Source organism: Lampetra fluviatilis, chromosome 3 (assembly GCF_964198595.1).
Source record: "Lampetra fluviatilis chromosome 3, kcLamFluv1.1, whole genome shotgun sequence".
NCBI classification, from domain to species: domain Eukaryota; kingdom Metazoa; phylum Chordata; class Hyperoartia; order Petromyzontiformes; family Petromyzontidae; genus Lampetra; species Lampetra fluviatilis.
In genome coordinates this window covers 28284708-28310162 of record NC_136277.1, presented here as the reverse complement: position 1 = coordinate 28310162, position 25455 = coordinate 28284708, and the positions used below count along the sequence as shown (strand labels likewise).

The 25455-nt window shown below is 46.5% G+C and overlaps 1 protein-coding gene across 4 annotated transcripts; it reads right to left on the bottom strand.

Moving 5' to 3' along the window:
- Positions 1-450: 450 nt before the first annotated feature.
- LOC144955808 (E3 SUMO-protein ligase PIAS1-like) lies at positions 451-25455 on the bottom strand. 4 transcript variants are annotated; one of them, XM_078885997.1, is made up of 15 exons: positions 25408-25452; positions 20225-20410; positions 18990-19308; positions 14449-14533; positions 13927-13977; positions 13314-13404; positions 12447-12581; positions 11298-11403; positions 9478-9551; positions 8373-8533; positions 6722-6861; positions 5651-5918; positions 4914-5089; positions 4111-4148; positions 452-3787 (listed from the first exon to the last, which is right to left on the bottom strand). In XM_078885997.1, exons 1-15 carry the CDS (start codon positions 25429-25431, stop codon positions 3458-3460), a joined length of 2184 nt encoding a protein of 727 aa, XP_078742123.1. In that variant the 5' UTR covers positions 25432-25452; the 3' UTR covers positions 452-3457. The 4 variants fall into 4 exon arrangements, with proteins under 4 accessions (XP_078742126.1, XP_078742123.1, XP_078742125.1 ...); XM_078885999.1 differs by having other exon boundaries at positions 4953-5089; XM_078885998.1 differs by having other exon boundaries at positions 25296-25445.

Here is a 25455-nt window from a genome sequence, read left to right as displayed (position 1 = left end):
ACAAAAGTCAAACCATAAGCTCAACCAATCTTTCAGCTGTTCCTTCCCAGTCAGCATTCAATGGTGGATCATCAGCCATGATCTTTTAAATCTCGATTGAACTCATTGCTTTAAAAGTTATTTTTGTGTTTAGTTTGTTGTCCTTCCCTCGCACCTGTTTAGCATGGCTGGCTACACACGGTGGTGTGAAATAAGTTAAAAATATAGCACATCTTTCACAGTCCCTGCGATGTAACAATCCATCTGGCACCTGCACACGAGATTCATTCAGAACTCCAGGTTTACAATTGATGTCCTCAAGCATATTCCCTCTAGCTGCCACAGACCTCCTCGCCCCCCTTGAAGATACGTGCTCTGCCCAAGCTAAGTACATCTGAAATTGAAAAGCAAAACATTCCCGATGCATTAAACACACCTGAGCCTGTGCATGACCTCGGGCAAAATCTTGTCCAGGTTTTTATTATGCGATGAATTACAGCATTACACACACACACAAAACCAAATAACAAAAAGACAAGAAAATAAATATACTGTAACAATACACAACTTATGTCTTCTTAGTTGATGCCAAATGATTCTTTGTGCTAAAAAAAAAGGTCATTTAAATACATAAATCAGACTCAAGCTTTCATATATGTATATACATATGCCTTTGTGTATATGTATATAAATATAGGTATACATACTGTATTATACACATGCTGTATATAACACTATATACATAAAGTACAGCACACATATATACAAGGGGCCAATTAATGGATATTGGAAGTACACACAAAACATAGCTTGAAAAAGCAATGACACAATGATACTTCCGATTGGTAGACTAGCCAAATCAAACCGCAACGCTGCTGGATTTAACTTGAACCCTCGATTCATGAAATAATTGGCCACCCCTCGTATACATGCCGAGTTGTACACTTACACTAAAACACGTATATACATATATAAAAGCACGTTTATACACGCATACAGTATCATACATATATACACACACGGGCGCGCGTGCGCACGCACACACAGATAAAACAAGAAACCAGGAAAATAATTAACCATCGATAGAACCTGACGGCACATTCGCGCAAATGCAGAGGGGGGGGGGGGGGCGGCGATGGCTACAGGGCTAGATTTTTGGTTTTGCGATCGCAGAGGCCGTGTGCAACTCTGCCCCCCCCCACGCTCCAAACCCCCTCGTGCATAGAGGGAACCCAGCGACAACACAGGGGACCTACTTCAAGCACCGGCAGAAACGACTTTTGTTTGATTTTCGACAGAAAAACGGCCAAATCAGCGGAAAGTAGCAGCTATTTGGCCGTTGCGAATTAGGCTCCGAGGACCTAATACACGTTGGCAGAAAAATGGCCACGAATCTGCAATTTTGTGCTGAGTTTGCGAATTATCTTTGAAAAAGTGATTTCCACCAAAGCATGAATCAAACCAGGAACTCCCCTGTTGTGTGGCGGCGGTGGCGGCATTCTTATGCCATTACCGTTTGGTTTTACGGCTCTTTCCAGTTTGAACCTCGAATGGCAATGCACAATTTAACTTCATGAATTCGGGCCTGCTTTATTCTCGGTACACGTCAGATTTGGACACCATTATACTTCAGACTCGTAAACCCTAACTATTGCGGGGGGGGGGGGGGGTGTTGCATGCGGCCCAAAAAAAATAATCGACAAGAAACCGGTCAAATGGAACTTCCTGTAGCAGGGGCCCACAATAGTCCTAGAATGCTAGGCCACATTTTTCCCCTTGTTCATACCACTTAAGGTGGCATAGTTCCGATTTACGTGGCAACCATTTGAAATTAGTTGGGGTATCAAACGATCCACTCGTATTTGCCATATAAATGCTTCATGCATTGGTAGTACTACAACATTAGGTGGTACTAATATTTGCTCCGGTTCACGGACGATCGAGTCCTGGGTCTCAGCCAAGGCTCTTCTTCTGGATTAAGGACTTGGTTCTAAATCACCTTGAGCATGCAACAAAAGTCAGAATTCTACACAAAGAAAAAAATACATTCAGAAATAAAATGTTAATTTGTGGCAGTGATTTTATAGCAACGTCGAGAGCTTGACATTTGGATCCATGGAGAGGCTTCATTTGGCTGAACTTGGACTGGCTTTCACCACAAGACGGAATCCGCCCCCCCTCTTCAACCGCGTCACTGCCACGTGGACAGAGCACGACGCGTAATTCAGCATGCGCGTGGCCCCCACCAATTAACACAAACATAACTATAATAACCTCTACTCTCTTGAAGAAAAATTGTCTCAAAACATAACTGAGATTACCCTGAGCTTGCCATTCTAACACAGTGCAGCACACCAAAGGAATACGGCCGGGCGGTAAGACGAGTGCACGGAGCTTGTACCCACACACATCAGTGGCGAGGCAGTCCGAGTTGCCCACGGACCTCTCGCCAACGTGACATCGCTGCTAGCGTGATACACTGCAGGATGGCGACGCGATGATGGGGCAGCAGACTTGCATTTCGTTTCACGGTGTCCATCCTGCTGCGAATCGGTGGTCAATGTTTATCCTTCATAATTGAACTGCAAAAAGTATGTATACTTCATGGCGGGGCGGAAGGTAGTCTGTAAATGTACACAGTGCTAGGTGCAACAAAACGACGTAAAATGTTTTAGATGGTTTGGAACGGCGTTGGTTTTCCGCTTCACTCGTATTTACAGTCTCGACGGCTGGGAAAAAGTGTACAGCGGGGAAGGTAACGTCCTACAACTGGCCTCCGTATTAAAGCAAAAGAACAGAGGCAGGTGTAGATATCAAAATGTACATAAAATATGTACGACATCCAGACTGCACATTACAAACACAGAGAGGTCAATTCAAGAACAGTGCCCATGATTGGCGAGCAGTCTTCACAGCGCGTGGTCTGCGCATGAGTTTCCGATTCCAGCCACGCCTGGGTGCTGGGATTGTGACGCTCGCCGTTAACCGCCACACCTAGGAGATGCGAGGTGAGAAGCAGCAGCAGCCTTCCAAGCACGTTTTCTCATGCATATATTTGCTTAACACTGCACAGCCAGCCCACCAGGTTTCCAGTGGGACTTTGGGCTGCCTACGACGGATAAAAAAGTGCATGCTTCACTACTCATTTATGCACAAGCCACGTCCGCACGCTACCATCGTGTCCCCGCTCTACGCATTCCATAATTCGGCATGAAGGCATGCACACGCTACAACCGAGCCGACGAGTAGGTGGTGCAGCAGCGGGGGGGATGAGAGGTGCACGATGACGACAGCACCTTTGCCAATCGGCCCCACGGCACGGCTCGCTCGCAGTGGGGGGTTGTGGCCTCCCGCCACTCGCGCGAACCAACTTTCCACGGCAAGCGTCACCCTCCCCCGGCCCTTCCCACCCCCTTCCTTTCGTAGGACACACACGACTGAAAATTCTCCATTTTTCGACCGGAAGCGGAAGGGACTTTCAGTCGTCCAGCGGAATGACCTCGGGGCCGGAGCTGTTGAGCATGTCGGGCGGCCCCGGCGTGAAGACGTGCGCCGCGTGTGGGTCGCGGAAGCCGCTGGACGACGACAGGAGGCTGCTGGAGCTCGTGCTGCTCGTGACCGACAGCGGCCCGCCGACGGGCGACGTGAGCGCGTCCATGGGCGCCGTGCCCACGACGGGCGACGTCAGCTGGTCCAGGTAGACCGGCGGCGTCACGTACGGAAAGAAGCCGTGGCCGCCCAGTGCGGAGCGCACCATGTCCTGGTCGTCACCGGAGCTGGCGCCCCCCAGGCCCGAGCTGCTGTAGTGCTGGAGCACAGCAGCGGCGTGTGGGAGCAGCACCGTCAAAGAGGTTAAGGCGAAGTCGAGAGCGAGCCGATCACACGCGCGTGACAACTCCTCGAACGTAACACAGCAACGTAAAACTAACTTTTCCGCACCTCCGATTAGCAAGGTTGGTTACGTACGGTGCGAAGTTGAACATGCATACATTAAGTACGCGCATGCGAAAACCATTAACATCTATACTGTGTGGAACTCAAGTGTTCGCAGAGGTCATACAGGTGTTAAAAATATGGTGTCTCAAGTGATAAGTGAAAGGTGTCACTACTCCGGAGGAAGGGCTTTCCTACCTGACTATCTCCTTGCAGCAAGGAAAATAGGTCCAATCCTACAGCGGCACCAACGGAATGACAAAAAAAACACAATTAGTGACTGGAGATAATTAATTGAATTGCATTACGATGTAGTGCAAAATACTTCCGGTAACCTTAACAAAATAATGCCCTTCACATGCATAGAACATATTGCGCATTTAATATACGGTAGGTATGCTGAATGTATGTTCAACTTTTCGCACCGTACATAGCCAGAGCTAATTTAAGGTGCGAGTTCGAACAACAAACTAAACACAAAAAGCAGTTCTAAAGAAATGAGTTTTCAATCTAGATTTATTGTCCGAATGATCAGGACACTCCAATTCATATTTGTGTTGCGAGTTCGAACATGTGATAGTTATGCAAAAACATTGTCACCACCCCCCCACGCCCCCCCCCAAGCTTAATCACAATGTATCGATCAAACTCTTATAACAAATAAAACTCGTCACCGGTGGCTTAAGACTTTTCATTACTGAATTTAACATCAATGTACGACGTTTCGCCCCGGTAAATCAGGAAATTTACTCTGGAGTCGAGCCTATTTTTTAGTTCGGACACGGGATGAGTAAAAGAAAAAACATCACAGCTAAGAACCAATTAAGAACTTTGAGCATCCACAGCCTCGACACAACAGGCATTAAAAACCGGAACCAAGCACACACAAAAAGAACCACAGCAAACTGGCGCACTTTGCAGGGAAAAACAAAGCAACAAACAAAACAGTGCATGAAATGTGACAAAACTGAAAAATTTAATGTTTCGCAAATCAGCCTTGCCAAGGTCCCACGAGCGGCTGCGGGGCCCAGCAGCTGTACCCTGGAGGTCTGGTGGCAGGGAAGGCAGGTGCGGGTGGTGGTACGACGGGTGGTAATCGGTGAGCTGCGGCGGCACGAAGCCGCTGTCCAGCGCTGAGCCACGAACGCCCGGTGACGTCTGGTGCAGGTTCAGGATTCTAAGAGACGGGGGTGGAGGGGGGGGCGGAGACACGTGGACGATTAGTTTAACACGTAGGCTTTCGCGACCAATATTATTTATTAAGGTTTTTTTTTTAAGTTAGATCACGTAAATTCAAAAACGTGGCGTTATCCCGCGGCCACTGGACACAGCCAATTAGTAAGGTTTGTCAAGTAAACAAAACGTGCCAATTAGTTACTACTCAAGCACACGGTGTGTGGGGAGTAAATGATATTGATACAACGATATACAGCTCTGAGTCAGTGGGGGGAAAATGGTAGTCAGTGGAGATATCAGTATTTCATTGCAGGGAGTTTTTTACATGATATATTAGTAAGTTACAATCCCGTTGAAGACCTTGGAGATATGATAGGTCGATTCGATCCACAATCATGATACGACTAACAACTGTTAGTAAGGTAATTTGTTGATGGCATCATCTGGCCATTAAAAAAAAAACCCTTCAATAGTCAATTCGATTCGACCTGGATTTGAAAATCGGTGTTGGTCTGACATGCCCATTATGGGCCCCCATGAACCAACGTGGCTGGACACTCACCCCCGCGAGAGCAGTGAGGGAGAGGGGCTCGCTGCTGGAAAGCCACCACCGCCGCCAGCACCGCCACCACCGCCGCCTCCGCTCTTTGTGAGCGTGCTGTCCTGCGCGTCGTCCTCTTGGTCGCTATCATCGTCGGATGATGACGAGGACGAGCTATCCAGCGTCAGGTCGATAACCTCCACCTTCTTCCCATCCACGCTCACGCGCTGCTCCGCGATGGACTTGCGCTCGTCGCTGCACGGCGAGCCGTTGTCGTAGCTGTTGGAGCCTGTGCGTGCAACGGGCGATTCAAAAATAAGCGCGAGCCGAACGTGTAGCGTGTTCCAGCTAAACCCCCCCCCAACCCCCGCTTCAACGATCTGCAATCACCAGCACGGTCAAGTCCTCATGACCACCACTGTATTTATATCGCACTTCCCATTCAGCGATTAGAGGCGCCCTGCGGCAGGGTACCCGTGTACGAAGCTGCGGTTGAGAGATGTTAACTACCTCGCTTGGTATACAGGACGTCGCGGGTTCACTCCCGATCCCAACGCCTGTATATATGTTTAGAGTATTTGGTTTCTATAAATTTCTACATGACGACAAGACACTTCATTGGTCTATCATTTGTGGTCAGGTCGCTTTTGCAAAATAGAGCTACATAGCTCAGTGGGGCTGAACTGGTAAAATAAAAATTGTTACGAGTTTTAGTGTGGTAGCTGTCCCAGGCACAAGGCCAGCAAGCAGGCATTATTCTGCAAATAGGAGGTGATGTTAAAAACATGGTTTCCTAATTGAATTTCTTAAACATGTCAAATTTAGAACCAGGCTGAACTCCACTCAGCTTTCAGGATCCAACAAGATGAGGCGCATTCATAGTGACGTCATCGTATGTAGGCAGCACGGTGCGGTACGCTACGCGTGTGTAGGTTGGTTGCGCGATAACGAGATAGCTTATCCGCACGGATTAACCCAAAGATCTCCCTGCAGACTAATTCCTCGGTCTTCCCGAGATCTGATGAATCGGATTTGCGGGGGGGGGGGGGGGGGAGCATTCGTGGCGATTCGGTTACAGGGTGCTTCGCTTACTGTCGATGGTGCCGAAGTGCATAGAGGGGCTCGTGACGTCCTGGCACTCCTTCTTAGGCCTCATGGGGCTCCACGAGCCGTCCTCCCGGAACTTTATCTCATCCACATCCGTGCACGAGCTCAGAATCTCCATGAACAACCTGCCGAGAGACGCATTTACAAAGCGGCAAAATATCAAAACAACGTGTACAGCGTGTCTTCAAAATAATACGAGCCAATCGATGCAAGGTTTCCCCGCGCATAACAGGGTATATAATGGGAACCCCACGTACAAAACACTCAAAGAAACCAATAATTGTTATTCGCTGCATAGCCATGCTACGCAAAAATGTCACAGCAGCTAAGCAGTCCCAGTTTAGTCCTGGACAGTAACTACTGTAGTAGCACTAGACTGTGCAAAACAATTGGCTTGATTTTCTAGTGGGATCGGTGGTGTTTTCTTCCCGTGTTTGAACAACTCTTTTCGAGAGTTTTGCATGTGGGAGGTAACCAGAGTGACCGGAGACAACTCGCACGAGAAGAGAACAGGTTCAATGTCACCTCCCATACTGCCATCTCCTGGGCCCTCCCCCACCCCTCCCCACAGCCCAGCCCAGTGGGTTTGGGAGTTTACACGCAAGTGTGCATGATCCACCAACGCTGGATTAATGTAGACCTTCCATACACTTTGCACAGCATCAGGACTGCGCTCAGCGTCTGGACTGCCAAACATCTGTAACTTAGTGTAGCCGTTTCAAATTGCAGGCACGGTGGTTATTATGAGATGTTGCCGTCACATGCAAGCACGCTGGCGCTTCAAAGCAAACCAAAATAAACAAAGTATTGATTTCTTTTTGACATTTAGCAAGGACAAGTACAGTCCTACACTTGCTCGAAAACACTTTACTATAATTATCGACTTGGTTGCACAACTCACAGCGACTTGGGTTATGAAAACAACAATGGGACATGTCATACACCCCAGCGACCGCTGTCACGGAAAATTAGACGCAAGCTGTGCCGATGGCCGTGGTGGTGCAAGCCTGTAATCCAGCACTGGAGGTGAACATTGGTGGATCATGCACACTTGTGTGAAAACTCCCCAAATGCACTGGGCTGCAAGGTGGCCGGGAGACAACACCACAGCAAGAGCACCAAATCCATCTGTGCAGAGCTTTAAAAGTGTTGTTCCCTTGTGGGCGTGAGGTTTTTTTTCCAGTGCCATTTCCTTCGGCATGGAAAGCACTCGTGAATGGTCAAACATCCCCCGAATTGTAAGACTGGGTGAGACGTTCTTGCTTAATCTAAGGGCATTAATAACGCTTTCAAACCAAGCGTTACCGCAACAACTTTGTCTGTCCGTCCATAACGTAGGGGCACGATAACTCTTGTAAGTAAAAGTGATCTAATATGAACAAATTTGCAGCATAAAGTTGTGTTACTACTGGGGACTTTCCTTTTGAAATTGGCCAAATTAATCCAAAAGTTGGCACAACTTCAGACCCAACAGAGAGCAAAGAGGACCTTTTGCAAATAGTCAAACACAACTGCCCACAAAATTCTAAACTGATAAAGTCTTCCAAAGCAAACACACGTTGCTAATTCTACACGCATTTTTTTCCACACTTGTTGTATTACCGATTTGTTATTGCCATCGATAACTATAATTTACCCGTCGATGATGAGGCTGTCGTAGGGGGCTTTCTTGTCGCACACAGGACACACCCACGTTGGCTTCTTCTCGTTCATCTGGATGTAGAGGGCAGCGTCGAAGCACTGCAGGTGCGTGCAGGTAAGTGCCCGGCACGGGATGGTCAGCCGCATCTTGCCCAGCTGCGCAAGTGAATCAAACGCAAGTGGTCCACGTGAGTTGTTGGGCCATGGGCTGAACACCAAGGCTTTTTGGTTAAGCACTAGATGGTATCGATGAGTGCAAACAAACCTTACTAGAATAAAATCCAATGTTCTGTTTTGCAAGTTGGTAAATTACGCACGATATGTTATGAAGAGTTCTCATTAAAAGTTTTGTTTCATGATATTGCAGCGGCACTCAAAATGGCACTCTGGTATGTTGAACTTTTTACGCACCGTACATAACCAACCGTGCTAATCAATAACGGGCTCAGATCTACGTTGACGTGATTGAATCAGGCGCTAACGAGCAGCCGGCTGATGGGTCTCAGCCTGGTCACCAACAGCAGTGCACAAAAATCCCATCAAATCGGTTTTGGGTTTTCACTTAATTCTGTGCATTCCAGCTCTGAGGATTAACTAAGATGGTTGTCACTGGACGAACCCTATAAAAAATTGATACAATTTGGACTTATAAAGCATCTTAACCCAACCGAATATCAAGATTCTGAAACTTATGGTGTTTTTTTTTTTACTGATCAACCACACCTAACTTAAGAATCCAGTATCATCATACGAGGTAGTAACCTGAATTTGTATCCAGGAACTGCGGTGCTTGCTCAGTACTTTTACGGCATCAGACCTCGAAAGCATTTCTTACAGAACATTAAAGGAGTGCCATTTAGTAGGTCTGAGAAGGCAGACTTATTTGACTTCAGAAATGCTTCTAACGTCATCCTACTTATGACCGTCAGAATTCCGGGTGGAGGTTTATTCATCTCATAACCACGACGCTTTATGCGCAACGTAAATGTAATCAGCGATAAAGTGTAAAAATATCGCGGGTTGGGGTGATGGGGGTGTTCAGGCGGCGGCTGCTGGTGTGCGTGAGCGTTCTAACGCGAAGCAGAAATACGTGCACTCACTGGACACAGCAGAGAGACCCTCAGGCTTGTGGTGGCGATCTCGCTGTCCGGGTCGGCAGTCAGCTTCTCTTTGACTGCGGGAGAGCAGATGGTCACGAACCACATGAATGTGGGGCGCTAACTCCCGCACGCGCTCATCGCTAATGATGCGCCGCTAGACAGATACTCTGCATCAACCACTGTCACATTTGATACACTCTTGACTGCATCAACCACTGTCACATTTGATACACTCTTGACTGCTGCCTGGTTCTAAAGCTCTAGCATTAAAATGTGCATGACATGTTTTGAAAGCGTACGTGTACAGCACTTTTGTCGGTCCACTATTGGATGAGGGCCTCCCCACGCCGTACTGGTTGTGGGGGTTAATTGACCGTACACTGGTCCGTGTGGTTTGATGGAGGTAGGGGAGCATAGATGTACAAGTACAGAACTACAGTACAGCAATGCATGTTGCTGCCCCAGTGCCCTCTGCTGCACACCAAGAAGACCCGCTTATAACACCTGTAGTAACATACCAATAGGTAGAAAATATTCACCAATAGGTCAAATATATATGATTCAACTCCCATTTAACTTATCCAAATGTGGAAAACTGTACATAGATTGAACTCGGGCCACTGATAATGGCTCATAACTACCCCATTGAGAGTTCAATCCGAAAACAAGAACAGCTACGCAGAGATAAATCCCAACCGGGGCAAAGTACACAAAGAATGCTGAAAACAAGTTAATAATTACAACTTAAATTCTGTGGGCAACAAAACAAAGGGATGTTACAAACATTAGACATGTTACAGCATGTCCTTTTCAGTAGAAAGACACCCAAGAGGTGTGGCAGATTGCGGAATGACTTCTACCGTTATCAAAAATAATTCGAAAATCAAAATGGGATGCTTCCATCTTTCATGCTTTTGAGAATGTTGAAAAAATAACTATACACCAGAATCTTTAGATTAATTCCCCTTTTCGTAAGGAAGCCCTTGATCAATGACACACGTGGTGATCAACCACACATTGTGGCGTTGTACTCCGCTCCAACATCCATGCTCTCCCCACCGTCAAACACGCACTGACCAGCATGGAGTTTTGTAAAATAACCTCCATGACCCAAAACGGCATGGGAGAAGCAGCCCTCATCCAACAGTGAATTGTGACAAGGGCTGTAAGCGCACATGTACAAGGATGGCGTCGTAATCTTTAAGTGAAAGTATACACGGCCCGTGCTCTCACAAAGGCTACTCCACTCGGTGTGAATCCTCAAACTATTATTGGTTTTAATAGTCTTTAGTGAAGTGCTGATCGACAATGATCCAATTGGCGATAATCACGAGTATGCTGTAAACGTGTGAATAGAGCACATTGCACCCATTATTCTGATGCAATTCACAATTCACCATTTAATAAGCAGTAGCAAAAAAGCACATTAAAACGTCTACTCAGAAACGTGCTCATTAAATAAAAAGTATTAAATGATTCACAGCAGACAGGACCAGAATTGCACGCGGACTCGCCAAGCAACCATTTCACATCACTCGTGACTCAATGGATCGCTACAATTTGGGGCTCACGATTCGACGACTGATCCTTTGACTTAACGTTGCAGCGAATGTAGCGCCTCCAGTGGCAGCAGGTGTTACACACGCGTTATAACATTATTGGCTTCTTACACTCGCTCGATTCAAGCGGTGCATTGTAAGCACAAGAAACGATTCTTGCCGATAAAGGGAATACAATTAAACCTCGACAAGCAAAATAATTACAATTGCAGGAGCAACCGCTGAGATGACACAAAGGCGTGTGGATTTGTGGATGCGTACTCAGCGCTCTCGAGTGGTCGGAATTGCGGATTCCCTTGGCCTTCATCCGGTTGAGAAGCAACGACGAGGTGAGCTGCTTCACAAGGTATACCGAGATGGAGTAGTTCTGTGGAGAAACGGCCGCACATGTTATCAGAGAAGGCCATTATCTCTGCCCGTGAATAATCCAAAGACACTATCCCTACAAATGACTGAGCCTGCCCTTGCCTCTTTAGGCTGTTTCGCCAGGCTGTCCAACATGAGCTTAATGGTTTGTTAATGAGGAAGTCTTCTCGTGGCCTGAAGGCAGTGATGGATTTAAAAGTAGCGGTGTAAACAGGTGCACATATTTTTTCTGATATTGATTCTTAAGCTCATGACAAGTGCATGAAATTGCATGTGAGGGAATCGATGGTTGAACATTTGCTTACGGAACGGGTTCAATTGAGTCCTCTAGTCATTCGGGGCCACCTTACGCACCACAATATTAAAAAATGCTTAGTTAATCGAACCACAACTCTGAATCGCAATTTTTCATTCAATTGCAAGTGGGGTCAAGTATACATTAATATAAAAGCACATGACTGACACTGCAGTGCTGTCACTGGTGTTCTTAACCAATATATAAAAAATACAAACTAACCAATTTTCTAATTCATGTTGCATAACTTAGCACATAGTATAGTATATGCAACCCAAAAGAGAATATTAAAATAGGAACAGCATTTATATACTGCAGGTGTAAATCAATCAGAAATATTTGTTTTGAAGGATACAAGCTTCCTTAAAACATCTTGTGAGTGCATGGCAAAATCAAATACGACAACACATCAAAACCAAGCTTGCTTCCTAAGCATCAAGAGTAAAAAAACACATTTAACTAGTTCTGCAACTGAGTGAACTGTACAAGTGAAAAACAAGGCTTACAAATCCCATTTTGAATCATTCACCAAAAACCGTTTGAAAAATAAAAATAACCACAGGAATTGCAGACACGAGTGTGAACATGTCCGAGTGATCCCGACCACCAGCACCCGCGTGTCTACGCACGCGGCAGGGAACGAGGAGGGGCTTCAAGCAGATGTGGGGGGGGGGGGGGTCGCGCAAGAGAATTTGGGGAGTGGGGCTGGTGGGGGGCTGGTGGCGGACGGAGGGGGGGGGGAGCCTCACCCTGCCGAAGTCGGCTGTCCACGACACCGTGATATGGTTGGGCACCGTTGGGGATAGCCGCACGTACGCCGTGATGTTGACGGGACGGCTTGGCCGCTTGGGCTCCACGCCGTTCTTCGTCGGCGGCAGATAACCCTGCACACACCACGCACGGAGCAAAACACGTCCATCGTCATTCGTACCACGGGGGAGAAAAGGAAACCCCATGCCACCCCCACCACCAACCCCCACCCCCCTACATACTTAAGGGTGAGATTACAGTTCAATTGCCAAGTGCATACAATCCACCAACTGACTGCAAGAGGTAGCACTGCACATTTAACGCCGTGCTTATTTTGAACTTATTTTGCACTATACGTAGCCTTAGGAGGCAGTTGGTGAATCACACTGGGATTGTCACGTGCAGAGAACACGAAGGGTGGCAAGATTCACCGCCCAGCCCCCCAACTCCCTTTCTCCACGATGAAATTAATTGTCCTTATTTAGGGTCACAATTCAATTAAAATTTGGCCTATGACTAAATCTCCTGGAACATGCCCGATCTCACCAGACCTCGGAAATTAAGGGTTGATTTTGAATGTGCTTTGATGAGCAAACACCAAGCACAATTAACTGTGGGGCGCTACCTGATGAATAGCCGATAGCATATCAACAAAATCCACTAATTGTATTGCTCCCACATCTACTCCCCACCTTCACCAACCTGTACCGACCAGCATGGTGAAGCATGGTCAAACCACCACTCCGACCGAAAGACATGGGTATTGATACAAAAAAGGCTCCACGTGTACATTTAACATGCTATTTCCTTTAACACGGCGAGAGAATAGGTGTGGAAAACTGTGAGCGATCAATATATACACGTACCGGCAGGGGACAAAGTTTTCCGTTCACCTTCACACACAGGTTCGCGGGGAAATGATCTTCCTGCGGACAGCTCGTCTCCGACAGGCAGAACCTGGGAGACAATGCACACACAAGTCAGTTTGTCCAGCCTGATGTAGCGTCATGGTCATTATGCACTGCTTGAATTTTGCACAATCAAGTACTTGGCGAGGACTGCCGCCTGAAAAATACTACAAAGATGTAATTTTCATAGATACCCTTTGGAAAAAATGCATATAAATACACCGGATCATGTCAGATCTCAGAAACTACGCAGGGTTGAACCTGGACAGTGCTTTGAAGGGCAAACACCAATAATAGTTATGTTTATCAGCAGAGGGCCAAGTCTAAAATCCCTTGTTGTACTGTACTATGCAAAAAAAATATTGCTCAGCATGGTCGAGTAAGGTCAAATAACCCCCGTGACTCATGCCAAGAGGACAGCCTCATTTCACAATTGAGTAACAAATGGGCTCTTGCATGTACCATTCAACTTTATCGCTTAAACATGCTGTCACCCAGTAGTGGATTCGGAAATGGCTGAATTTTTTGTTTTGTCATTTACAAGAGCATCTTTGCCCTTCAACTGCCTTACCTTAATTGTACTTGTACAGTGAAGTCATACTTTTGGCCAGGCAAAATGTCCCTTCAGAAAAAAAAACACAACATACGTGAGGTTTTACTTCCGTTCTCGAGTCAACACGTCAGCTGTGATGGAAATTTACCCCCCCCCCCCATTTTACAACAAATATTTACACAGGCAAAGGTGAATTCGTTGGTTTATTATTAGACTCAATAAATTTTAACAATGTTAAACAGAACATGAACAAGGAACGGATCAGTCCTGTTTGCACACCCTGCACAAACCATCCCCCCTCTATGAAGTGACACATAAATATGGGCTCTTTAGCCATTCTGTCCTGAAGGACAATATCCGTGATAACATCAAGTCTAAATTTGGAGAGGTACATACATCGACTCATATTGTGGACGATTTCCCTATGACCTGGGGAGATGGAGGGCAGAGCAATGAACATTGAAGATGGCCCTGGTGTTGCCAAATACGAATTGACGAGGGAGACCGGTAAGGTACGAGATACCACAGTCGAGCACTCACCGAGAGCTGCTGATCTGGGCCACTTGCTGTGGCGTCAGCGCGAAGACGTAGTACGTTTCCTGGAACCGCTGGTTGCTACTCGTCACTGTGAGAAGGCACACCCACAGCTCGCGTAAGAGTAACAACACACAACGGCACTGGCCGGCAAATGCATGATCACGAGTATAAATGTAACAACCCCCACAACCGACAGTGTGGAGAGGCCTTCATCCATCAGTGGACTGACAAATCCATGTAGATTTTAATCACAAGGTATTGTGTTGCAAAATCACTTGCCATACAGTACTACACCTGGTTACAGCTTTATGTTATGACGCTTTGCGTTTCTGTTTTCATCTGGGAATGGACAGCGGTGAAACACCAATTGTCTTGCAGCTGCCCACATCAAGACGTTTCCTTCGTCCAGGAAAGCACATGACCAGCGGCTAAAATAAGAATATGTTGTACTGCATCTAACGTGTCTTGTGATCTAGACATGAAAGGAAGCCATGGGAATGACGGATGACCAAATTTCTGCCGATCTAATTAGGCCTCGGCAAGGTAAGGTAATTTCCCCTTTTTACCAGGTAAAAAGGTAAAGGTGTCGACCATGCCAAGGAGTAAGGTAAAGGGTAGGGTAAAGGTAGCGCAGAAGAATTACCCGGTAAGATAAAGGTAGCGAAGTATTACCTGGTAAATATTATTTACCGCTCGCTAATAGCTCCGTGGCGCAGTCCGTGGCCCCCATTATAAATTGGAATCATTGATGTCGGACCAGATGGAGACGGACCACGTTCTTGAGGTAGAGGTACTAGAGGACGAGGTCGACGATGCCAGCAAAGGCATTTCCAGGATCGCTGCGAACAGCAATCGAAAGAGGCAGCGGCATGTGTTCCCGTGGGAGCACATGCACAATTGGGTGGGAGGGTGATCCCCGTGTGCAGCAAGGAAAGTGGCAGTGTATGCACTGCCGCAAGTGGTTTCCTCCCACACGAACAGATCGGGGTGGAAAGCACACCTCAAGAAGCACAACGTGCTTGCCCCAGGCAGCGAGGTCGGGACGTCGGCGTCGGCAAGCCGCCTAATGCAGCAAACGCTCAGCCGGCCAGCAATCCCAGATCGCCTCCTGGTAAAGTTTGAGAACGTGGTGGTTGATTGTGTTATCCAAGGTGCAATCTCTTTGCGAGCCGCCGGCAGCGACAAGTTCAAGACCTTGGTCCACACATTGACGCAAGGATACGAGGGCCCGTCGACCTGCACCATCATTCGCAGGATTGTCGAGCATCACGCCATCATGCTGCCCATCGTCGGGGAGTTCTTCGACGGGTGGTGGAACCGCAACCTTTTTGATTTTGGATGGTCACGGTGCACTGAATCGACACCAAATCTGGTGGGTCGAAATCCATGCTGCTGACGATCCTCGATGTGCAGTCCGGAAGAGGTGTTGGCAAGCGCATTGGCACCACTCTGTTTGAGCACCTCCAAAGCCTCGGGCACAATGTCTCGACCAAGCTGCTCGCTGTCACCAGCGACAATGGCTCTGATGCGATCTGTGCTGTCAAGACGTTGTTCGCCCGAGTCAACGCGGACACCGGATGAGCAGTTGCGGGCTTGCCACCATATTCGCTGCGCGAATCATTCGGTCCAGATCGGCGTCTTCCAAGTTCTCAAACTGATCAAGTCGACCAACGCCGAACTGCACAAGGCACTCGTCAATATCAGGCGCAGCAAGGTCGTCCGGCAGTCGTACTGCCGCGAGGCCGAGATCGCCAAGCTCGCCAGCAAGCAGCCGACGCACCAGGACTCGTTGACCAGGTGGAATTCGACGTTTGACATGGGCGACGACGCCATCAAGAAGCGTGTCCCATTGGACATTATCATGGCGCGCTTCCAGGTTGTGATCGGCGTCGGTGCTTTCTCTGAACTGCAGTGGGAAAACATCGAGGGAGTGACAGCATTCCTGCGAATGCCCCGCCAGGTCATGACCTCGTTGTCGGCGGACCGCAAGCCGACATTGGGTCTCGTGCCAGTGACGATGGAGCACCTGATCCGTCATTGCGATCGCGGTAAAGCCGCTCTTAAGAGCGATCGATGAGTCCTTGACCACGACGGGGATGAAGGCCGAGCTGGTGCGGTACCACGACATCCTGGTTCAGGAACACGCCATTGTGGCATCCTACTTGAATCCACAGTTGCCGAAATTGACAGACCAAGACGAACTGGCTACACTGAAGGCCACTGATCCGCTCTATCCTGCAGCATCGCTACTCGGACGTGCTCGCGATCCCGCCGACGGCAGTCGCCGTCCATATGGAGGAGGGTTCGCTGTTCAGCACCCTATTCAGCAACGTCGGCAGCTCCGTCAACGACAGCGATGCAGTAGATCGTTTTCTGAGCATGGGCGTCATGACCGCCAGCACCTTCATTGACGTAACGCAGTGGTGGTCTCCCCGAAAAGAGCTGCTCCCTGCCCACTACAAGATGGCCTACGACTACTTGGGAACGCCGGCGACGTCAACTCCCTGCGAACGCGTGAATAGCGGAGCCGGGCGGGAGTTCACATGTGTTCGCCAGTCGCTGTCATCGACGCTCTTCATCCAGTCCATGCGCTTGCGCTCGTGAATCGCGGCCGGCTGCCTGAAGGTCCCGTCTAACCGGGCCGGAGCGGCACAGGATCTTATTGCCCGTCGTTCGTCCGAGGACAACGGCAATGATGAACTTGATCAGATTGTTGATGAGATTGTCATCGACCAAGACGCATGGGACGAGGTGGTTATGGAGGACGGTGTCGTCGACAGCCTCAACGCCCGATTCGAGAGTATTCTATACGAATAAAGCGCTCTACCTCGCATTTACCTGTTAAACCTTTTTTATGTGTAGTACCCCGGTAATTACCCTGTAATCGGGTAATTTGTATGGGGTAAAGGTAAAAGGGAGGGTAAGGTAGGCTCGTTGCTTTTTACCTTATACCTTACCATGCCACGGACTAGATCAAATCCAATAGATTACAATATGATAATACATGCTACAAACCACCCATCAACGAATGTACCGATAATGTTAACAATTTACCAATACGGCTAAATAATGAAGCAACCATAATGTACTACTTATATTTAAATGACAACCATCTGGTGGGTTTTCAAAGATATTTTGCATACAAATGTTGTGGTCTTTGTTCCCAGCACAAACAGCGAGCAACAAAGGTAATGGGAGTAAGGACAGCACGAGCGTTAATAAGCCTCTTATACTGAGCAGGGCTTACATGTTTTACTTTCATTAGTCACAGTAGGTGTATCTATTGTTATTTTAAATATAGAGCTGGAATTTAGGCAAACGAAGAGCAGAAACAACTTTAAAATCGCCCATTATGATTACAATTTATATGCAATTTACAGTGAAGCTCTCATTGCATGATGGGATTTTATTTGCTGCATAGTCATCAGTGAATGGACTGAGACCAACTAACTACGCTTGAGAAGCCAGTTTAATCACAGGTGGCTGCTTGAATTCTTATGTATGCACTTTATTGTTAGCACAAAGGCTAGCAACAAAGACAACTTGAGTAAAAATAGCAAGAGCCCATGGCAAGCATCTTAAATTGATGGCAGGAGTTGTAAAGACAGTGCATCTTTATTGCGATCACACTACTGGCTCACAAGTGTACGTATGAGCAAATGAGTTTTAAGGGGGTTGCAATGAAACCTTCACTGTAAATTGCACATCAATTGCAATTATAATGGGGATTTTCACACAAGCAGAAATTGTTGACGTCATTGTGTCCACGCACGCCATGTGGAAATGTTATATGACATAAGGTGTTGACTTTAAAAGTTGCCTCCCTGAGAGGTACGTTGACTTTTTGTCTTAAATATCAAAAAAGCTTGCAACAAATAAGCCTCCTTGCGATTCAATTAACAATGCGGATCTGGCATGATTCAAAGTTACTCTTTTCCCCACAAAGGTTTCAGGGATCAAGTGACCAAATCACATACAAAATATAGCAATAGAAAATAATTATTTTGTACACTATCCGATGGATGCATTCCAAGCAGACGACTCGATTTTAATCAATGAACCAATGCACCATCACACCTCTAAAGATAAAGCGAATTAAGCTGATAAAAAAGCCAAGTGTGAAAAGGCCGAACGATAGCGGCGGGGAATGATACGAGATCAGAAATTTAAATTTTACCGCGCCACTGCGTCCGGAAACACCATTGTCGCGCAGAAAACAGGTGCCACGGTGGCGAGGTTTTAACTACCTCGCCTGAAATATAGGAGGTCGTGGGTTCGACCACAACCCTGATGCCTGTATACTTGGAGCTTGCATGTTCTCCCTGTGGTCGCATGGATTTTTCTCGATTGTTCCCTCCACATTCATAAACGTTTGTTGAGAGTATTTTGCAGTCATAAATTTCCACATGATAAGCCACTTTGTTGAGCAATCATTTGTGGTCAGGTCGCTTGTGAAAAAGAGCTCTATATATATAGCTCATTGGGCCTTACCTGCTAAAGTAAAAAGAGTTTTGTTTCATAGTTTTAGTTTAGGCGCAACCTACCAAGACTCGTGGGCTTGATGAGCTCGTCGAGGATGTCGTAGAAGGGCAGGCTCCTGAGGCGCACGTCAGGGTGGACGGGGTGGTGTGTCCGGGTGGGCAGCGTCTGTGTCGGCGGCTGCGCCGGCGGCGTCGCTGCCGCGTGGGAGTGGAGCTGCTGCTGGAGCGAGCGCTCCATCTCGCGGCCCGGAGCGAGCAGGGGCAGTGGTGAGACGGGGCTGCCCGCGTCGTAGGGCAGATGGGTCGTGGAAGAGGTTACGGCCGGGGCGGGAGATGTCACGGCCGGCAGCTCGATGTTTGCTGTTGCCGTGCCTGGACTTACCTGGTCGGAAGAGAGCGAGGAGGATTTACAACGGGGTGTAGTCAAATACCAAGCTCATTCAGGGGTGAGGTGTCCAATTTTATCTAATTTCCTAAAAGCCCATCATTTCCATGAAGACCATTTAGAACTTGTAATGCTGTTTACAAAGATGTTATATCAACAATTTATATTAAAAAAAGGTAAGAAAAATACTGAAACCAATGAAAATCACACATATAAAGTACTAAACTCTGCTTGGTGCGTGATGTTTCTATGTAGCGTGGAGAAACAGGTAACAAGTTAGCATTGCTTTGCACACTGTTCAATTTTGTTTAGGCTTTGGGACCACAACATTTATTATTTGAATTTTCCAATTGTATTACATTTTTAGGCATCTCTACAAAAAGCCCGTTATATGCAGGGCAGTATATCGGCTCAAGTTATTTTGAGGACGCACCGTTACTCCTGGCAGCTTGTGCGAATGGCATGGCACATATTGATAAAATTGTAATGAGTACGTGAGATCACCGTTGACATTTAATGCCAATAATTTGCAAGAGCTCGTGTGAGCTGAGGTGAAGCGGCTTTACTCCGTGCATTTCTTTCCAGCACAACAACAAAGATCCAATTTCAGCCTCCCACAACAGCAGTGTCAATTTACATCCAAACGTGCCGTCAGTGAACGCTCCAGGTGGGAGATTTCTTTTTGGAGGATTTGTTTATTTTTTTACAATCACCAGCAAAACAGGCACTCACAATCACCGATGATCATAGAACATGTACAAGATGCCGGCTAAGGCCTGATGTAAATTATGCCAGAAGGAATGGCTGTATATTACAACTTTCATTTCTGTGTGCACGCAAACTACAGGAAGCAGGTTTCCGAGTGGCACAGCAGAACTGCCAAAAAACAGGAGCATGGGTTCCACCGACTAACCATGCGATGCCGAGGCAGCCGTCGGCGGTACAGCTCCTTGATTTTAATCTGCACGGCTGGACTGCAGCCACTTCTCAACAGTTGCAATGCCCTGGTCAGAAGCTCCTGTTTCCTTCCGCTCTTGTTTCGTCCAGCATACCCCAGCAACACCTGCAGCTCTGAGACTCGAAAACTAAGCACCATATGCTGCGGAGAAAAGGACAGAAAGGGCTGAATGAGGCTCCTGTTCACTGGGACATATCACCTGCAACAAAACAACCCGGTGTCCAATCTGGATGGGAGACTGTCTGCGAGTACAACGTATTGTAGGCTTGGTGTGCAGAGTGGCCAGAAGATGGCAGTACGGCAAGGGATTCTTTAAATATATGTGTGTGGAGCTTTTGAGTGTTATCTCCTCAACATGTTGTGGAGGAGCAACAGCTTGGCTGAATGAGGCTCTTGTGTGAACGAATCCTCTTAACGCCGACAAACAAGCCATCATAAATGTACCCAATAAACTCAGAAGCTTGCATGGGAGACTCTCTAGGGAGACCATGGGCTGCTAGGTGGCCAGGAGATGGCAGTAGAGATTAGGATAATTAATCTATGTGGAACTTTGAGTGTAATCACATGCATGTGTTTTCTCTCGGTACAAAAGTTTCACTCACAGAATTGGTCAAACGTCCCAATGCAGGGCTCTCCTGAAAAAGGTATCTCTTAACACTCGGTGACACTTCCCCAGTTAAAAGGCATTATTCCTAAGATTTGTTTGGGTTATATCAAGTAAATATAAATGTTGCCCGACACAGCCAATTAGTAAGGTTTGTCACGTAAACAAAACATGTCAATTCGTTACTAGTACAGCACACACTGGTGTGTTGGGAGAGTAAACCCACAACATTTACAATCCGAGTACGACGTTTCACCAGTAATTACAACTTGCATCATCAGGCGACAGCCAGATTTGTGGAGAAATCCTGTTTCGTTCTTAAATATATTCACGGTCTAACCCAAAAAACTCTGTTATGGATAATATTGGTCGCGAAAGTCTACGTGTTAAACCAAAAGGCACTATTAATATCAATGTAGCCATGCTTATATAAGTTCACATAAGGCAACCAGTTTGTAGCATAAGTGGGAAGAAAACTGGGCGTGACCATTGGTAAAGTCTAAGAGGGAGGACTTATAAGTTAAGATCACGGTACTTGATTTGAACCGAATCAAAATGATCCAAACAATGACAACCTTAACATTGTTTAAAAGTTCTGCTTGAATTGTGATTAAAGGTGGCGATTCTATGAAATAATTACCTTTTTGCTCAGAATAAGGGTATATATACCAGCCTGCGGGGGTCATGTGGAACCTATTTCATACAAATCGAAAACCAGATTTATTTGCACGATATTAGATGCATTGAGCAATTGATGCACTGTTATACCGATTCCCCAGTATTTACTCTCCTAGGCATTTGTCCAGAATAATATTCCTCATAAACTGGACTACTGGACTAATACATTAACAGATAGCACACAGCTTCTGGAGTGGCTATTAGGCTAAAGCAAATGTTAGCCTGGGACTTATGGTGCCCAAACCTAACTTCAGTCGATTATCTGCATTGACCATTTTCTTACTTGAGGCTTTTGAAAAAAAAACAGGAACAAAAGTACGCGGCCACTAGCATTGCACTTTCATAGGAAACAAGGGCTTTAAACATATCACATTACATGCTACATGTAGCTTGTCAAATCATTGCTAACTGTATAGAAAAAATGCTCCAACATAAGCAGCACATAATTACGAGTTCAAGTTCGACTCAATGTTGATACGTGCTCGTTTGTGCATTATTACACTATGACCCGACTTGGTTCACTGAAGCAAAGCGCTTTTTACTCAATTTCACATGTTCCCTAAGCTGAAGATGAGATTAAACTTTCACTCGCCAAAGTTTTTTTATTTGAAGTAGCAAGCTTAATCACCTTCTTATGCCGGTATACTAATCTATGATACTCTAAGAGAAGCCGACAAAATCCTCCACGTGTCAAGTGCCAATCGTCAAAGTTGGCTCCTGCCCCTGTGGTGGAAATTCCACAATCCTATGGTGGGGTCTGGTCTCTGCTCAACACAAAACAGCCATCACCGCTGTAGATTTCCAACAAAGTTCTGCTGCCTCTTCAGAATGCAACGATTAATTTTACGACCGACGGCGAGATGACTGGTGGCGATGTGGCCAACTAAAACCTGTAAAATACACAGATGTTTACAGGGTGGTCCAGATGTCATGCGACCCCCATCTAATTCTCTAAAACGTTATATATTTCGTTAAAGTAAGGTTTATCTAAACCCAGAAATTATCATGCAAAGGGATACAAATGTTAGGGGTACATTTATTATTAGGGTGGTTTATTTTGTATTTGTTTCGGTGATTTGTTTACCTTTGTTGTACTTTGGAGGCCTATCGTGTTTTGTACTGTTTGTTGTTGTAACGGTCTTACCCCGTACCCCTACTGGACATCTGTTTAAAGGAGCTTTATAGCTCATCGGATTCCTCCAGTATACATATTCTGAGTTTATAACCACTGCGCAAGCTTCAACTCCTAAATAAACGACAAACTACTACTGTATTTAGAAGAGGCTCTCTCATTAAACTAGTGCCAATGAGTAAGTTATAAAACAATGAAATTGGCAGTTTGTTTTGTCGCTTTAGTCTTAACATGAGTAAAAAAAAACCATATGGATGGAATTGCAGCAATGCGACCAACTTCAAAGATTACAACAAAGCTCTTTTATTCTTTTTGCATGGCCATGTTAAGTCATCCGTTCGTCTACATTAACTCCAGTACAGTGCGTTTTCTTTACACTGTATAAAGATGCCGCTTCAGTAAACTTAAGCAATGAATAACAAGGCCACTAAACATTACAGGGTGTGTTATCTGCCAAAGAAAGGAAGATCGATGCTCCAGTTGATTGGCCTTTGGGAAAACTGTACAGTACCGAGGGGTACAGAAAACCCATCTTGTCCAGAATGTAGAAGTACCACTGAGAAATGTGCCACTAAGGGAAGTCCTTAGTCAATCCAAGCCACTGCTCCACACTGCGTGGGTTATGGGGGTTATCTGAGCATACTTCACCACGCTAGTCAGCACGGGTTCATGGCGGGTAATAGACGCAGAAGCATAGAAGCACATCACAAAGGATTTTGCTACACTGCCCTCTGCTAACCCACAAGATACCAACAGGTCCCCCCCCCCTCTGTTATGCAAGGGTAGTTACCAACCCAAACAATACCTGAGGCTGAAACCTGCTTAGCTTCAGAAATCTGGCGAAAGGGCGCATTCCGAGCAATTTGATCCAAGGGGCACTGTACAGTACTGTATAGGACTAACACAATCAATTTAAAGCGAGTAAACAAGACCATCGAAGCATCGTTCACCTTCACAGTAAACCAAAAAACTCCATTATTCAATTACAATGCGGATTATTTACCACGTACACGTTTCAGCAAGCTCGCTGCAGTGTTCATGTTTACATTAAACACCCTAGCAGAAGGACGAGTGTTCCCAAACAAAAGGAGGCAAGACACGTGCTTCTCGCCCTCGTGGTGTCCACGCTCTAAAAAAGGCCTGTTCCAAAAAACATTAACAAGACTACAAACAAAACAAATTCTGAGCTATTCAGTACAGTATTCGAGTTCAAGGCAACACGATTAACAATAAAAAAAAACTCGTTTTAATTTAAACGAATTGGTGATACTGCGTTGAGAGCGCTTTAAAAGAAAATACGAATACAGTATACAATCGGCGACTTGTTGGTCCAATGGGCCTTCTTCATAGCACATATATGCCAGAGACCGTGGATACGAGACTGCACTTGTTTACACCACGATGCCTGAAAAGAACTACATTTAAACATGTTCCCAGGGCGCTACATCTGCACATGTATAGTTACATGTGGGCCTCTTGAGTAACAGACACCGTGCAATAACATGTATGAATACTCATATTAGAAGTAAATGTATTTTACTGGCATACTGCATTATGCGAATTTTTTTTTTCACTTCACGAAACCCGACATTGTCATCGTCTCGTCCACGTGCGCCCTAACCTAAAACCAACAGTTCCTCTTGACAAAGAAATAACAATAGTTAGTGTTCTTGGTATAACGCCGATGACCAAATCAACTGGAATGCTCACGTTAGGTACTGGAAGCCAAGTTTGCGCGACTCTGGTTAATGCTTGGATGGACAATCACCAGGGACAAATCCGGTTGCTATAGGCTGCAGAGCTACGGAGTGGACAGCAAAAGGGGGTGATAAAGATACATAGTTGTACTGTACACAGTACTTCTTTGCGCCCATGTCTATGCGTGCTCACGACCTTAAAACCCAGTCACACTGACCAATAACCCCCACGGGATCACCCATCAGTGGACTGACAAAGGTACACAAGTAACGCAGTTGTTTCTCATACTTCTGAATACAAACGTAGCGTTCTTGTAAAATAAAATAAAAAAACCCCACCCCCGGTTATTATATATAATTGGCCAGTTGAAGCAGTTTGTTTACATTTCGGCCAGCAACGATTATAGATGTCTCACCCTCGCGAAGTACAAACTCGCAAACCAAAATCAATTAATTTCCATGGCCAAAACACGGACAATGGCTCAACACCTCCAACACCTCGTGTGTCCCCCAAATCTCTCTCCAGCTCAACGTGGGAGCACGCAGTTTAACAGTCTGGGGGGTCAACAAAAGAAGCCTAAAACCTCGGCGTGCTCGCGAAATCCACGAGGCCACAACAGAGAAGAGAGCCATTGAGACCCCCCCCCAACCGAGACAAAACGGAACAAAACACGAACCAAAGACACCGCTCGACCCACAAACACCACGCTGCCATTCCCAACTTAAATCGTACAATTACCACGGCTATAAAACAAGAAGAACACCGCAAGATAATTAAGACGACACTAAAGGCCCCCCCATCCACCACCGCCAATGAGAAATCGCCGCTTTGCCGGCCCCCCGGCCCCCCCCCCACCGCCGCCTTACGCGAACCGACCGTAATTTTTTTTTGGCGCGGCAAAAAAAATTACGAACCCATCGACGGCAGAAGAAAAGCGCGCCGGTTGTAATCGCCGGCGTGAAGGGGAGAGGGAGGAGGGGGAATGTGAGGAATGAGCAGAAAGAAGCAGAGCGCGGCGTCTCCCACCTTCAACTCCGCGCTATCCGCCATTTTCGGACATTGTTCGGCGTCAAG

Coding starts and splice junctions, on each gene's coding strand:
- LOC144955808 (XM_078885997.1), bottom strand. CDS start 25,431: ATGGCGGATAGCGCGGAGTTGAAG. Junction 8,534..9,477: donor GGGTCTCTCTGCTGTGTCCA/GTGAGTGCACGT, acceptor TCACTTGCGCAG/CTGGGCAAGATGCGGCTGAC. Junction 6,862..8,372: donor GACAGCCTCATCATCGACGG/GTAAATTATAGT, acceptor GTCTCTCGGCAG/GTTGTTCATGGAGATTCTGA.